The 16,803-nt window shown below is 43.6% G+C and overlaps 1 protein-coding gene across 1 annotated transcript in view; it reads right to left on the bottom strand.

Moving 5' to 3' along the window:
• The window catches only part of LOC139570092 (protocadherin-15-like), a 314,364-nt gene that overhangs the window by 86,801 nt on the left and 210,760 nt on the right, over positions 1-16,803 (bottom strand). The window contains exon 19 of the mRNA XM_071391605.1: positions 8,314-8,442. Coding sequence (XP_071247706.1) covers positions 8,314-8,442 — 129 coding nt within the window. The remainder of the gene's footprint in view (positions 1-8,313; positions 8,443-16,803) is intronic.

The following is a 16,803-nucleotide window of genomic DNA, read 5'->3' as shown; positions in this document are numbered from 1 at the left end:
AGTAATATGTACTGTACTTTCATAATGAGAAGGATCTATCACTAAAACCATTTAAATGTTTTTACAGAACTCCAGTATCTGGTGGAAGAGGTTGACTGTTCACCCCAGAGCAGGAGACCCACATTGTAAATATGGTCATTGCAAATAACTGCATCAGACTCAGAGAACTGCAGGACCACATAATGGCAGATAACACCATATTTCAAAACGTCAACAGAGTGAGTCTCTCTGCACTGTCTCGTTAGGATGAAGCAGCTGCACAGAGTCCCTTTCGAAAGTAACTCAGACCGTGTAAAACAACTGAGATATGAATATGTGCAGGTAAGCTATACTTTCCTATCATTGGTACTGGATCTGGAAGTGTATGGTGCTACATCATATTGACTGATCCCTGTCTTTTCCTACTGTGCTACATTGTCTTGTCTCTTTCAGAGAGTCATGGAGCTAGAAGCAGATGCAGTGTATCAGAAGCAGATGCAGTGTATCATGAGCTAATATATGTGGACGAGACAGGTTTCATCCTTGCAAAAACAAGGGGCCGCGGCAGAAATATCATTGGACACCGTGCCATCATCAACGTCCCGGGACAACGTGGTGGCAACATAACAATGTGTGCGGCTATTAGTCAAAACGGCATCCTTCACCATCATGCAATCCTAGGCCCATACAACACTGCACACATTATCACATTTCTGGACACCCTCAACAACAGACTAATCCTAATGACCAGGGGCCAGAACAGACCAGGTACATTATCATCTGTGACAGTGTTAGTTTCCACCGGGCTGCTGTGGTCCGCAATTGGTTCACAGGTCACCCACTTTTCATGGCACTCAATATCCCCCATACTCTCCGTTCTTGAATTCTATTGAAGAATTCTTCTTTGCATGGCGTTGGAAGGTGTATGATCGCCAGCCCCACCAATGCATACCCCTTCTACAGGCAATAGAGGAGGCATGTGGAGACGTGGATCAGGGGCCATGCCAGGCCTGGATACGGCACTCCAAGCCATACTTTCCACGCTGCCGAGCTCAAGACAACATGTTTAAAAAAAAAATGTATTTCACCTTTATTTAACCAGGTAGGCAAGTTGAGAACAAGTTCTCATTTACAACTGCGACCTGGCCAAGATAAAGCAAAGCAGTTCGACACATATAACAACACAGAGTTACACATAGAGTAAAACAAACATACAGTCAATAATACAGTAGGAAAATAAGTATTTATACAATGTGAGCAAATAAGGTGAGATAAGGGAAGTAAAGGCAATAAATAGGCCATGGTGGCAAAGTAAATACAATATAGCAAGTAAAACACTGGAATGGTTGATTTGCAGTGGAAGAATGTGCAAAGTAGAGATAGAAATAATGGGGTGCAAAGGAGCAAAATAAATAAACAAATAAATACAGTAGGGGGAGAGGTAGTTGTTTGGGCTAAATTATAGATGGGCTATGTACAGGTGCAGTAATCTGTGAGCTGCTCTGACAGCTGGTGCTTAAAGCTAGTGAAGGAGATAAGTGTTTCCAGTTTCAGAGATTTTTGTAGTTCGTTTCAGTCAATGGCAGCAGAGAACTGGAAGGAGAGGCGGCCAAAGGAGGAATTGGCTTTGGGGGTGACCATTGAGATATACCTGCTGGAGTGCGTGCTACGGGTGGGTGCTGCTATGGTGACCAGTGAGCTGAGATAAGGCGGGCTTTACCTAGCAGAGACTTGTAGATGACCTGGAGCCAGTGAGTTTGGCGACTAGTATGAAGCGAGGTCCAGCCAACGAGAGCGTACAGGTCGCAGTGGTGGGTAGTATATGGAGCTTTGGTGACAAAACAGATGGCACTGTGATAGACTGCATCCAATTTGTTGAGTAGGGTGTTGGAGGCTATTTTGTAAATGACATCACCGAAGTCGAGGATCGGTAAGATGGTCAGTTTTACAAGGGTATGTTTGGCAGCATGGGTGAAGGATGCTTTGTTGCGAAATAGGAAGCCAATTCTAGATTTAACTTTGGATTGGAGATGTTTTATGTGAGTCTGGAAGGAGAGTTTACAGTCTAACCAGACACCTAGGTATTTGTAGTTGTCCACATATTCTAAGTCAGAACCGTCCAGAGTAGTGATGCTGGACGGGCGGGCAGGTGCAGGCAGCGATCGGTTGAAGAGCATGCATTTAGTTTTACTTGTATTTAAGAGCAGTTGGAGGCCACGGAAGGAGAGTTGTATGGCATTGAAGCTCGTCTGGAGGGTTGTTAACACAGTGTCCAAAGAAGGGCCAGAAGTATACAGAATGGTGTCGTCTGCGTAGAGGTGGATCAGAGACTCACCAGCAGCAAGAGCGACATCATTGATGTATACAGAGAAGAGAGTCGGCCCAAGAATTGAACCCTGTGGCACCCCCATAGAGACTGCCAGAGGCCCGGACAACAGGCCCTCAGATTTGACACACTGAACTCTATCAGAGAAGTAGTTGGTGAACCAGGCGAGGCAATCATTTGAGAAACCAAGGGTGTTGAGTCTGCCGATGAGGATGTGGTGATTGACAGAGTCGAAAGCCTTGGCCAGGTCAATGAATACGGCTGCACAGTATTGTTTCTTATCGATGGCGGTTAAGATATCATTTAGGACCTTGAGCATGGCTGAGGTGCACCCATGACCAGCTCTGAAACCAGATTGCATAGCGGAGAAGGTACGATAGAATTCGAAATGGTCGGTGATCTGTTTGTTAACTTAGCTTTCGAAGACCTTAGAAAGGCAGGGTAGGATAGATATAGGTCTGTAGCAGTTTGGGTCAAGAGTGTCCCCCCCTTTGAAGAGGGGGATGACCGCAGCTGCTTTCCAATCTTTGGGAATCTCAGATGACACGAAAGAGAGGTTGAACAGGCTAGTAAAAGGGGGTTGCTACAATTTCTGCAGATAATTTTAGAAAGAAAGGGTCCAGATTGTCTAGCCCGGCTGATTTGTGGGGGTCCAGATTTTGCAGCTCTTTCAGAACATTAGCTGACTGGATTTGGGAGAAGGAGAAATGGGGAAGGCTTGGGCGAGTTGCTGTGGGAGGGTGCAGTGCTGTTGACCGGGGTAGGGGTAGCCATGTGGAAAGCATGGCCAGCCGTAGAAAAATGCTTATTGAAATTCTCAATTATAGTGGATTTATTGGTGGTGACAGAGTTTCCTATCCTCAGTGCAGTGGGCAGCTGGGAGGAGATGCTCTTATTCTCCATGGACTTTACAATGTCCCAGAACTTTTTTGAGTTTGTGTTGCAGGAAGCAAGTTTCTGCTTGAAAAAGCTAGCCTTGGCTTTTCTAACTGCCTGTGTATATTCGTTTCTAACTTCCCTGAAAAGTTGCATTTCACGGGGGATGTTCGATGCAAATGCAGAACGCCACAGGATGTTTGTGTTGGTTAAGGGCAATCAGGTCTGGAGAGAATCAAGGGCTGTATCTGTTCCTGGTTCTACATTTCTTGAATGGGGCATGCTTATTTAAGATGGTGAGGAAGGCATTTTTAAAGAATAACCAGGCATCCTCTACTGACGGAATGAGGTCAATATCCTTCCAGGATACCAGGGCCAGGTCGATTAGAAAGGCCTGCTTGCTGAAGTGTTTCAGGGAGCGTTTGATAGTGATGAGTGGAGGTCATTTGACCGCTGACCCATTACGGATGCAAGCAATGAGGCAGTGATTGCTGAGATCTTGGTAGAAAACAGCAGAGATATATTTGGAGGGCAAGTTGGTTAGGATGATATCTATGAGGGTGCCCATGTTTACGGCTTTGGGGTTGTACCTGGTAGGTTCATTGATCATTTGTGTGAGATTGAGGGCATCAAGCTTAGATTGTAGGATGGCCGGGGTGTTCTTTAGAGGGTGGTCTTTAGCAGGCGGCAACGGTGAGAGACTTGTTTTTAGAGAGGTGGATTTTTAAAAGTAGAAGTTCAAATTGTTTCGGTACAGACCTGAATAGTAGGACAGAACTCTGCAGGCTATCTCTGCAGTAGATTACAACACCGCCCCCTTTGGCCGTTCTATCTTGTCTGAAAATGTTGAAGTTAGGGATGGAGATTTCAGAGTTATTGGTGGTCTTCCTAAGCCAGGATTCAGACACAGTTAAGACATCCGGGTTGGCAGAGTGTGCTAAAGCAGTGAATAAAACAAACTTAGGGAGGAGGCTTCTAATGTTAACATGCATGAAACCAAGCTAGGCTAGGCACTGCAGGGCCGGGATTCACCTCTACATCACCAGAGGAACAGAGGAGGAGTAGGATAATGGTACGGCTAAAAGCTATGAGAATTGGACGTCTAGGACGTCCGGAACAGAGAGTAAAAGGAGCAGGTTTCTGGGGGCGATAAAATAGATTCAATGTATAGTGTACAGACAAAGGTATGGTAGGATGTGAATACAGTGGAGGTAAACCTAGGCATTGAGTGATGATGAAAGAGATATTGTCTGTAGAAACATAATTGAAACCAGGTGATATCTTCGCATGTGGGGGTGGTGGAACTGAAGGGTTGGATAAGGTATAATGAGCAGGGCTTAAGGCTCTACAGTGAAATAAGCCAATAAACACTAACCAGAATAGCAATGGACAAGGCATATTGACATTAAGAAGAGGCATGCTTAGCCGAGTGATCATAAGGGTCCAGTGAGTAGTGAGGTTGGTTGGGGTCACGACGATTCAGACAGCTAGCAAGCTAGCAGAAGATTGAGGTCTGTTTTTAGCCACCCTGTGCGTTTCCGTTGGTAGATTAGTGGGGTTCCGTGTGGTAGAGGGGACCAATCCTATTGTCAAAATAGTTATAGTGGCCCAAGAAGATTGTTTGATATACCTGTTCAGATAGCAGCCGATATGCTCAAGACAGCTAACGATTAGCGGGCTGCAGTTAGCAGATGGGCCTTCAGGTTACGTCGCGATGGAGGGGCCAGTTGGATAACTCCCTTGGGCAGATAACGTCGGTAGTCCAGTCGTGAAGGCACGGTGGGGCTCCGCATCGGCAGTAAAACGGGTCCGGATAGGTGATTGTAGCCCAGGAGTGGATGATGGAACTCTTCAGCTGGCTAGCTCCGGGATAATTGGTGTTTGCTCCGGAATCGACGTTAGCCAATAGTCACTCGGATAGCAGCTAGTTAGCTGCAAGATCCAGGTGTAAATGTCCAGAGCTTGCGGTAGATGTAACATGTAACATGTGATGTGGATGAAGTCTTATGGCCGGACCCACAAAGAAGGTGAGATGGAGCCACATTTGTTTATGTTCTTTTTTTCCTAGCACAAATGTTTTTGTTTTCTTCTACTGTGCTTTTGTTGTTTGAGGAGTGTTAGAACATTTTCCGCTTATTTGTATTGATAGTGTGTTATGTTCGGAACACACATCCATACTTTACACATTTGGATACATGTGTGTATGTGTGTTTACTACATGTATGACAAAACTTTATTGCAAACTGCTATGCCCTGCAAACAGAAAAAGCAAAAGCCAAAAGTGTTTTTAATTTATACCATCAGTGCGTAGTTGGTGCTTTGTGTGCTCATTCAAATGACGGTTTGTGTGTACTGTAGACGCAAAAAAAAACATTTTTTTAAAGAGTTTGAAGAGTTTTTACAATAATTGTTTGCTTTTGAAAGAGATGTATCATGTTTTGCTGGTTTGGTGTAAGGTTTTGTGGTTGGTGTGTAGAGCTTTGCAAAAATAGCCTATAGTTTCAAAGATAGTGCCTAAGCAATCAGAAAAACCTGTAATAACCATGCGTTGGCAGATTGAGGAAGGGCAGATGGTTGAGTGCTTAGTGTTCCATAAAGGCTTGCTCATTTCGATGTGCATACTGTAGCCTCTGTAGCCTCACAAATCCCACTTGTCTTATCATATGCTGAGCCAGTATGAGCGACTTGCTGATCAATTGCACATTCCGAGATGTTATTGCAGTAATTGATCATATCTGAGAGCTTATTTGATCAAATATTTCAGTTTGGGGGAGAGTTAGTGTTGATGGTCATGTTTGGCAGAGATATATTCTGATAGCACACTTCAGGGCCTCTGGCCAGCGTTAATGTGGCTTGTGGTCCATGGTTTTGCTCCAGGTTAGCTGTGGGGGCGACAAACATGGAATGTTAGGGTTGGGAGCGTGTCCCAAACTCTCCACTGGAGGCCATGTTATGTGGTTGGAATGATTTTCAGTTTGGAGGAAACGAAGGGTCAGGTTTGGGAGTCTAGCCACGCACGCACAGGCGCGCGCACACACACACACACACACACACACACACACACACACACACAGTGGTGGAGTGTATACACAAGTATTCGCTCTTTGTCTACTTATATTTTAGTGGGCATTGCCTATACCCTCTTCTTAATCCCCATTGATGAATATCAAAGTAGTGTAGTGGAGGTATACGCCATATCAATTAATTGGACTGATGGAACAGATCGGAATGTTTAGCTTAACATTTTGATAAATTATGATTTCTTCACATTTTAGGCGCAGTAACGTACACACGGCAAAACGCAGTTCTAAAATGCACACCAAATATGTGAGCGGACAGAGATGGACATATCTGCTAGAATTGTTAAAAGAATGGAGATCTAAAGATGCAACAACTATCATGTGTTGCTAATATGACTAGGATAATGCCATTGGCTGCTAGACATTGGAAAAAAAGAATAGAACAAATAGAACAGGAGAACACATAATGAGGAAGTCTTTATACAAATAATTGCCTCCACCTTTCTATGGTGGGGTTTGGGCTATAGGCTACTTGAAGACATGTCTCATAATATGAAGTAAAACATCCAGATTTCAAACAATTATGGAACAGGAAAAATATAGATAGTAATGAAAGGCCTAACTCTTCTGGTAGATGGAAAGGCTTTCCCAAAAACCTTCTCTATTAAATATTAGCTACAAAGTAGCCTATGCTTACCTGGCATTATTTGCATAAATCCAGTGGCCATTAATTTTGCAAACCTCATCTCATGTGCTACAGAAACAATGCTAATCAAACAACAGTGCTAGGTGCCTGCACACTTCAATTAAACTGTAACTACACAAAAAAACTACATGTATTGGATTTTTTACTTCAAAGGTTGTCTGCTGGTGTGATTTAAGCATTGTTATGTACTTTGAGAGCAAAAACCTGAAAAAATGGAAACCTTTGAATTTCTGACTCAGTTGACAGCCTCATTTATCTGTTTCAATAGTAGGCCTACTATTAACGTACTGCACAGTACAGCTTGGGTTGGCCTGACTGTGAAAGACCAATATGGGATTCATCATTTTAGGTCATTCCGTCTGGATCTCACTGTATCTCATATAATCTTTTACATAGGGTGCCTTTCCTTCGCCGGACGGGCAGTTTGGAATTTTTTGGGCATACCCACTTCTCCAGGCACTACCACACACACACACACACACACACACACACACACACACACACACACACACACACACACACACACACACACACACACACACACAACACACACACACACACACACACACACACACACAGGTAAACAATCTAATGATTCACAACACAGCGGTCTGCTGTACTGTACAAAAAAAGCACAGAGTCCCACCAAAGATGTCTGCCTACATTATCCTCCGCTTATTCCACAAACAATCCCCAGCCCTATTATCCACACCACTAATTACAGCTCCTCGCAGCTTAACAGAGCCCAACAAAGCGACTCATTATGGGATGTCCCTGAACATGACAAATGATTAAAATTTCATTTATTTAATTGGAAAATTATTAACAGCGGACCGGGCAGGGAGCCCTCCCTTTAACTGTAAGAGGTAAATATTGTGTTTTTTATAGTTTTTGAACGCTGTTGCCATAGTGATAACAGAAAGATACGGGCCCTCCCTGCTCTGGGGCTCTTGGCAGCTGGGCACACATGCTGGGAGACCGGGGGGGATCGGCAGGCCAAGCGGGGAGTTGGGCCTTGGCACCCTCACATCCCTGAGGGCCACTAACTACAATTAGCCAAATGGGACAGGGAGAGTTAGCGGGAGACAGACACCAGAGTCACAGAGGAACAGTAGGGTGTACTGCTGCAAGCCAGGTACATGTAAGTTAAACCGCATTGGGACAGACTTTCAATGTCAAAGGCCCCTTGGACATTATGCCAATGCAAGCTGCAATATACATGTTCATAGATTCAGTACCACAGAAATATTACTCCACACGGATAACCAGCCACAGTACACTGACTTAGTCATCAGACAGATCTACTGTATCTTAACATGAGTCCATTCTACAAGGGTCTATGGATGAGTCAGTAATGTGGATTATACAGTGAGTACACAGTATGGCAGACATAAGGGCAGACTTACCTTTACTTGGCCCACAAAAGAGTTGGCCTCCTCCTCTGTAACCGTTAGGTTTTGGGGCAGGAGCGGATCGAAGACAGGGTCATTATCGTTGACATCAGTGACCACAATATTCACAGTGGCCGTGGAGGTCTGGAAGCACAGAATAAAAAACAACACAATTATTGATCTCCGTTCTCTATCTAAAATAGTAAGTTAAAAGCACAGCAGACTTCTCTGTATGTCATGCTTAAACCAATCAGAATGTGAGTGAATAAATACGAATCCATATTTTATTTCTGGTTAACTGCTACATCTTATGCTACAGCCCTTGGAGTAATGATGACATACTGTATTTGCATTCACCATCATGTAATGAATGACTCATCTCCTCAGCTTTAGGTGAATTAGCGTCTTAGTGTTTGATATGAAAGCAGGAACACGTTTAGTTTGAGGTTCTCTTAGACTGTGCATCTTGTCAAAATGTTTGCTTGATTAACAAAACTACTGAGCCGTACAGATATAGTGCATTGAATCTCTTCAGAAACCAGTATACATCACGCAACTTGCAGTCTCTTACAGAAAATAAGGCTTTTATAAAACTGTATCATCAAATAAATGCCTTTTCACTTCTAGCTACACTCTTACCAGAATGAAGAGCAGAATCCAGGAAGTACGAGCAGGTCAACAAGTACCAGTTAATTCCATCATACTGTACTTAAGCCTGCTGGCTATAGAGGTTGGTATTTAAAAGCCAATATCATAGTGTGGAGAGTCCATCTGCAAATGACCCATCACCGTGACCATTTCTCTTGAACTTAATGTGCTCCTGAACAATTGGCAGACCGTGTGAGGAAGGAAGGCGGTCAATGCCGGTTATCTAACATCTCAGCCCTTAAAGTTTTAGTCTGTAATTTGTAATGTTACAGATGGACTGGGTGTGTTTGTCCTGATTCACTGTTTCACAAATATGATGGAATCTCCACCTAAAACGCCAATTAGGTTGTTTTTAAGCTGGCGGTATCAGAGCAGGCCATTTAATGGATGAAGAATATATATACATATATGTCAGAGCAGCATTGGACTAAGATACAGCGGCATAGTATAGAGTACAGTATGTACATATGAGATGGGTGATGCAATATTTACACACAATTAAAGTGACTAAGATACTATAGAATAGTATAGAGTACAGTATATACATATGAGATGGGTGATGCAATATTTACATACAATTATAGTGACTAAGATACCGTAGAATAGTATAGAGTACAGTTTATACATATGAGATGAGTAATGCAAGATATGGAGACATTATTAAAGTGGCTAGTGTTTCATTTCCTTAAAGTGGCCAGTGATTCCTAATCTATGTATATAGGCAGCAGCCTCTGATGTGCTGGAGATGGCTGTTTAATTCTCAAGGCTGAGATCCCGTTAACGGGATCATATGACAACAGCCAGTGAAAGTGCAGGGCGCCAAATTCAAAACAACAGAAATCTCATAATTAAAATTCCTCAGACATACAAGTATTTTACACCATTTTAAAGGTACACTTCTTGTTAATCCCACCACAGTGTCCGATTTCAAATAGGCGTTTCGGCGAAAGCACCACAAACGATTATGTTAGGTCAGAGCCAAGTCACTGAAAAACACAGCCATTTTTCCAGCCAAAGAGAGGAGTCACAAAAATCAGAAATAGAGATAGAATTAATCACTAACCTTTGATGATCTTCATCAGATGACACTCATAGGACTTCATGTTTCACAATACATGTATGTTTTGTTCGATAAAGTTCATATTTATATCCAAAAATCTTAGTTTACATTGGCGCATTATGTTCAGTAATGTTTTGCCTCCAAAACATCCGGTGATTTTGCAGAGAGCCACATCAATTTACAGAAATACTCATAATAAACATTGATAAAAGATACAAGTATTAAACATTGAACTTCAGATAAACTTCTCCTTAATGCAACCGCAGTGTCATATTTTTTAAAAACTTTACGGAAAAAGCATACCATGCTATAATCTGAGTACAGCGCTCAGAGCCCAAATAAGCCAAAAAGATATCTGCCATTTTTTGTAGTCAACAGAAGTCAGAAATAGCATTATAAATATTCACTTACCTTTGATGATCTTCATCAGAATGCACTCCCAGGAATCCCAGTTCCACAATAAATGTTTGTTTTGTTTGATATAGTCCATAATTTATGTCCAAATAGCTTCATTTTGTTCGTGCGTTCAGTCCAGTAATCCACATTCATGACGCGCAGGTCAGACGAAAAGTCAAACAATTCTATTACAGTTCGTAGAAACATGTCAAACGATGTATAGAATCAATCTTTAGGATGTTTTTAACAAAAATCTTCAATAATGTTTCAACCAGAGAATTCCTTTGTCTTCAGAAATGAGATGGAATGTGAGAGCGCATGTTCAGCTCGTGCCAGACACCTGACTCAAAGAGCTCTCCTTCCCTCATTCGTCACAGTAGAAGCATCAAACAAGTTTCTAAAGACTGTTGACATCTAGTGGAAGCCTTAGGAAGTGCAAAATGACCAATATCCCACTGTATATTGGATAGGCAAACCTACAAACCTCAGATTTCCCACCTCCCGGTTGGATTTTTTTTCAGGTTTTTGCCTGCCATATGAGTTCTGTTATACTCACAGACATCATTCAAACAGTTCTAGAAACTTCAGAGTGTTTTCTATCCAAATCTACTAATAATCTGCATATCTTAGCCTCTGAGCCTGAGTATCAGGCAGTTTACTCTGGGCACCTTTTCATCCAAGCTACTCAATACTGCCACCCAGCCTTAAGAAGTTAACAGTCAGTGTTGTAGTATAGAATACAATGCAGTATATATATGAAATTGGTGATGCAATATGTAAACACAATTTAAAAGTGACTAAGATACCGTTGAATAGTGTGGAGTGCAGTTTATACACATGAGATGAGTAATGCTTGACACGGAAACATTATTAAAGCGGCTTGTGATCCATTTCTAAAAGTGGCCAGTGATTTCTAATCTATATCTATAGGCAGCCGCCTCTGATGGCTGATGGCTGTTTAGCAGTCTGATGGCCTTGAGATAGAAGCTGTTTTTCAGTCTCTCGGTCCCAGCTTTGATGCACCTGTACTGACCTCGCCTTCTGGATGATAGCGGGGCGAACAGGCAGTGGCTCGGGTGGTTGATGTCCTTGATTATCTTTTTGGCCTTCCTATGGCATCGGGTGCTGTAGGTGTCCAGGAGGGTGGGAAATTTGCCCCTGGTGATGCGTTGGGCAGACCGCACCCCCCTCTGGAGAGCTTTGCGGTTGTGGGCGGTGCAGTTGCCATATCAGAAGGTGATACAGCCCGACATGGTGCTCTGAATTGTGCATATGTAAAGGTTTGTGAGGGTTTTAGGTGTTAAGCTACATTTCTTCAGCCTCCTGAGGTTGAAGAGTCACTGTTGCGCCTTCTTCACCACATTCTCTGTGTGGGTGGACCATTTCAGTTTTCCAGTGATGTGTACTCCGAGGAACTTGAAGCTTTCCACCTTCTCCACTGCGGTCCCATCGATGTGGATAGGGGGGTGCTCCCTCTGCTGTTTCCTGAAGTCCACATCATCTCCTTAGTTTTGTTGACGTTGAGTGAGAGGTTATTTTTCTGGCACCACACTCCCAGAGCCCTCACCTCTTCCCTGTAGACTGTCTCATCGTTGTTGGTAATCAAGCCTACTGTTGTGTCATCTGTACACTTGATGATTGAGTTGGAGGCGTGCTTGGCCACGTAGTCATGGGTGAACGGAGTACAGAAGGGGGCTGAGCACGCACCCTTGTGGGGCCCCAGTGTTGAGGATCAGCGAAGAGGTGTTGTTTCATACCTTCACCACCTGGGGGCAACCCGTCAGGAAGTCCAGGACCCAGTTCCACAGGCTGGGGTTCAGACACAGGGCCTCGAGCTTGATGATGAGCTTGGATGGTACTATGGTGTTGAATGCTGAGCTATAGTCAATGAACATCATTCTTAGGTAGGTATGCCTCTTGTCCAGATGGGACAGGGCCATGTGCAGTATGGTGGCGATCTCATCGTCTGTGTATCTATTGAGGCCGTAAGCAAATTGAAGTGGGTCTAGGGTGGCAGGTAAGTTGGAGGTGACATGAAGCTTGACTAATCTCTCAAAGCACTTCATGATGACAGAGGTGAGGGCTATGGGGCGATAGTCTTTTAGTTAAATTACCTTTGCTTTCTTAGGTACAGGGACAATGGTGGCCATCTTGAAGCATGTGGGGACAACAGACTAGGATAGGGAAAGATTGAATATATCTGTAAACACACCAGCCAGCTGGTCTGCGCATGCTCGGACGACGTGGCTGCCTTGTGAGGGTTAGCACATGCTCTGACGACCATCTGGGCCAGCTGCCTTGCGAGGGTTAACACACTTAAATGTCTTACTAACATCGGCAACGGAGAAGGAGAGCTCACAGTCCTTGACCGCATCGGCGGCACTGTATTATCCTCAAAGCGAGCGAAGAAGGTGTCCGTCGGTGTCCGCAACGTGGCTGGTTTTCCTTTTATAATCTGTGATTATCCATAGACCCTGCCACATACATCTGGTGTCTGAGCCGTTGAACTGGGACTCAACTTTGTCCCTATACCGAAGTTCAGCATACTTGATTTCTTTGCGGAGGGAACAACTACACTGTTTGTATTCTTCCATATTCCCTGTCTTCTTGCCCTGGTTAAAAGCGGTGGTTCGCGCTTTCAGTTTTGCGGGAATGCTCCCATCTATCCACGATTTCTGGTTGGGGTAGATTTTAGTAGTCACAGTGGGTACAACATCTCCTATGCACATCCTGATAAACTCATTCACTGTATCAGTATTGGTGTCGATATATTTTCTGAAGCTACTCTGAACATATCCCAGTCCACATGATCAAAACAATCTTGAAGCGTGGATTCCGATAGGTCAGACCAGCATTGAATAGTCCTTACCAAGGGTGCTTCCTGTTTGAGTTTCTGCCTATAAGAGGAGCAAGATGGAATCGTGGTCCAATTTGCTGAATGGAGGGCACGGGAGGGACTTATATGCATTCTGGAAGGTAGTATAACAATGGTCGAGAGTTTTAGCAGCTCAAGTACAACAATCAATATGTTAATTGAATTTCAGGAGCCTTTTCCTCAAATTTGCTTTGTTAATATCCCCAGCTACAATGAATGCAGACTCACGATATGTGGTTTCCAGTTTGCATAAAGTTCAGTGAAGTTCTTTGAGGGCCGTCATGGTATTCGCTTGGGGGGATATAGACCGCTGTGGCTATTATTGATGAAAATTATCTTGGGAGTTAGTACGGTCGGCATTTGATTGTGAGATATTCTAGGTTCGGTGAACAGAAGGACTTGAGTTCCTGTATGTTATCACAGTTACACCATAAGTTGTTAATCATAAAACATATACCTCCACCCTTCTGCTTCCTGGAGAGATTTTTGTTCCTGTCGGCGCGATGTACTGAGAACCCAACTGACTTTACAGTCAGACAGTGTATCTCGAGAGAGCCATGATTCCGTGAAGCAGAGAATGTTACAATCCGTGGTGTCTCTCTGAAAAGAAACTCTCGCCTTGAGCTCATCAATTTTATTATCCAGAGATTGGACATTAGCGAGTTAAATACTCGGGAGCGGTGGGTGTTGTGCACACTTCCTAAGTTGGACCAGAAGACTGCCTCGAGTACCTCTCCTCTGCCGGCGTTGTTTTGGGTTAGCCTCTGGAATAAATTGCTCTGGAAAGAACAAACAAAGGATCCGCTCCAGGGAAGTCGTAATCCTGGTCATAATACTGCAAGTTCTGGTGAGTTACCGCCGCTCTAATATCCAATAGTTCTTCCCGGCTGTATGTAATGACACAAAACAATTCCTGAGCTAATAACATAAAAATAAGCAATTCCTGAGCTAATAACGCCATCAGATCATCCTAACAGGACCATTTCTCATTGAAAACGGTCCTTTGAATGAGACAATAATACAGTATTTGTCAGAGCCAGACAGACGTCTGCATAATTTACATTTTTTTAAGGTTTAATGTATTTTGTCTAAGAGCCAAAGAGCTCAACATATTGTGGCAGACGGCAGGGAGAGGTGAGGGGAGTGGTTATTGAGGGGAGATATCTTGCAGCCCGCTGGCTCTGGCCCCGAGCCTTATATGGACTTCGTGCCCCAACGAGGCGAGGCTGTGGATCAAGAAGCCAGGGAGTACTTGGGGATAAAGGAGGAAGCAGCCTGCACAAAGGGGCAGAGAATGGAGAGAGAAACGTGCGTTATGAACAGTGGGAGAAGAGAGAACAATATCTGTGAGATTACCCTTGCGACCTGGACTGTCGGATTCGCAGTCCCTTAATTCCCCTACCCATTATTTCTGGGACCTCTACCCAAGAGCAACAGAGGGCACCAATACATTCTAGTGATTATGGATTATGCCACCAGGTACCTGCTCACCATGGCCACCAAGGGAATCGCACGTGAGTTGGTCATGCTGTTCTCCCAAGTAAGCATCCCCGACGAGATATTGACCGACCAGGACACCACGTTCATGTCATGAATCATGAAGGATCTATGCAAGCTAATGAAAATAACCCAGTTGCGCACCTCTGTGTATCACCCTCAGACTGATGGATTGGTGGAAAGATTCAATCGTAACCTGAAGCAGATGATAAAGAAGGTGATGGAGGCCAACGGAAAGAATTGGGACCAGCTGCTTCAACAGGATTCTCTCCCTTCGAAATCCTGTACAGGAGATGACCCCGAGGACTGCTGGACGTGGCTAAAGAAGCCTGGGAAAAGCAACCGTCGCACCACCGAACCATGGTGGAGCACGTGGGAGACATGAGCGATCAGATGGCAACCCTGTGGCCCCTGGTACGGGAACACATGCTGGAGGCCCAGGAGGCCTAAGTGTGGGTGTACAACAGAGGGGCACAACAAAGGGACTTTCAGCCAGGAGACAAAGTGTTGATGCTGGTCCCCACCTCAGAATGCATGTTTTTGGCCCAATGGAACGGACCATTCGAAGTCTTTGAGAAGGTGGGTGACGTTAACTATAGGGTCAGACAGCCGGGACGTTGGCATCTGACCCATATTTACCATGTGAATTTGCTAAAGAAATGGATTGCACGTGATGTACTCTACACTATTTCCCCAAAGAAGGCTACCACAGAGACCGAGCCGGCAGAGGTGCCAATGGGGGAGCAGCTGAGACAAGTTTCAGGTTTACCCCTGGAGAACGGAACGGACAATGAGAACGGCTTGTGGACTGTGAAGTAATTCCCCCTTCTTTCCCCGTGTACAAAAATCTCTAATAAACTCCCCATTTGCATTCTAGTTGTGCTACTGGTGAATGTTTTGTTATTGAACTTGGTAATGTGGAAACCCCACACCCTTGAGCCTGCTACAATATGAAAAGAAAAGCAACCAATTACAGCACAGACTAAATTAGAAAGTTGTGGGAACATACGTTTTTGGTTTCCCATTGGTTTTGGGAATGAAGCCATACGCTCCCTGATCGGTAAAACTGAACGTTTTTTTTAAATGTTCTAAGAACGGAAGTAAAAATGTTGTCTGTTCTGGGAATGTTCATTTTTAGGTTGCAGGGCGGTTCTGAGAACATTTTGCTTTGGTTTCCAATGAGGTTTCATTCTGAGAACAGAAATTATAAGTTATTTGAAGGTAATTAAATAATGTTCTGAAAACATGTTCCAATAGCTTAGGTTAACAGTTTTTAACTCCAAACACAGATAATCATATTCAATTATATGTGCCTAAGCATTAATCATGCAAACACATGTATTTTTAAATTGTGGCACAGCATCAGATTCAAACCTAAGGTTTTCTATCCATGGAATAGTCCACTGCGCCATCACGATGGAGTTAGCATGCCATGTTTATGTTTTTGTTTGTTTTACACCTAGAAAGATGTTCATTTTAGTCTATTCAAAGAGACCCCATTTCAAAGGAAACAAGCACTCATTAAGATCAGGTGTGGCCAATTAGTGGGTGTGGCCAACACCTGAACACACTTAACTTCTCTGTGCTACGGATCCCTTTTACGGGATCATTTTCCTAAACAACCGCTGAATTGCAGGGCGCAAAATATTACTAAAAATATTTATAATCATGCAATCACAAGTGAAATATACCAAAACACAGCTTAGCTTGTTGTTAATCCACCTATCGTGTCATATTTTGAAAATATGCTTTACAGCGAAAGTAATCCAAGCTTTTGTGAGTGTATCAATCAATGCTACAACAGCTAGCCCCAAATTAGCATGGTCACGAAAGTCAGAAAAGCAATAAAATTAATCGCTTACCTTTGAAAGTCTTCGGATGTTTGCACTCACGAGACTCCCAGTTACACAATAAATGTTATTTTTGTTCGAGAAATATTACTTTTATATCAAAAAAACGCCATTTGGGTTGCACGTTATGTTCAGAAAACTACAGCCTCGTTCCGGTCCTGAAAGGCAGAAGAAAATTC

Source organism: Salvelinus alpinus, chromosome 3 (assembly GCF_045679555.1).
Source record: "Salvelinus alpinus chromosome 3, SLU_Salpinus.1, whole genome shotgun sequence".
NCBI classification, from domain to species: domain Eukaryota; kingdom Metazoa; phylum Chordata; class Actinopteri; order Salmoniformes; family Salmonidae; genus Salvelinus; species Salvelinus alpinus.
The sequence above is the reverse complement of the archived record's forward strand: the minus strand, read 5'-3'. Positions and strand labels throughout refer to the sequence as shown.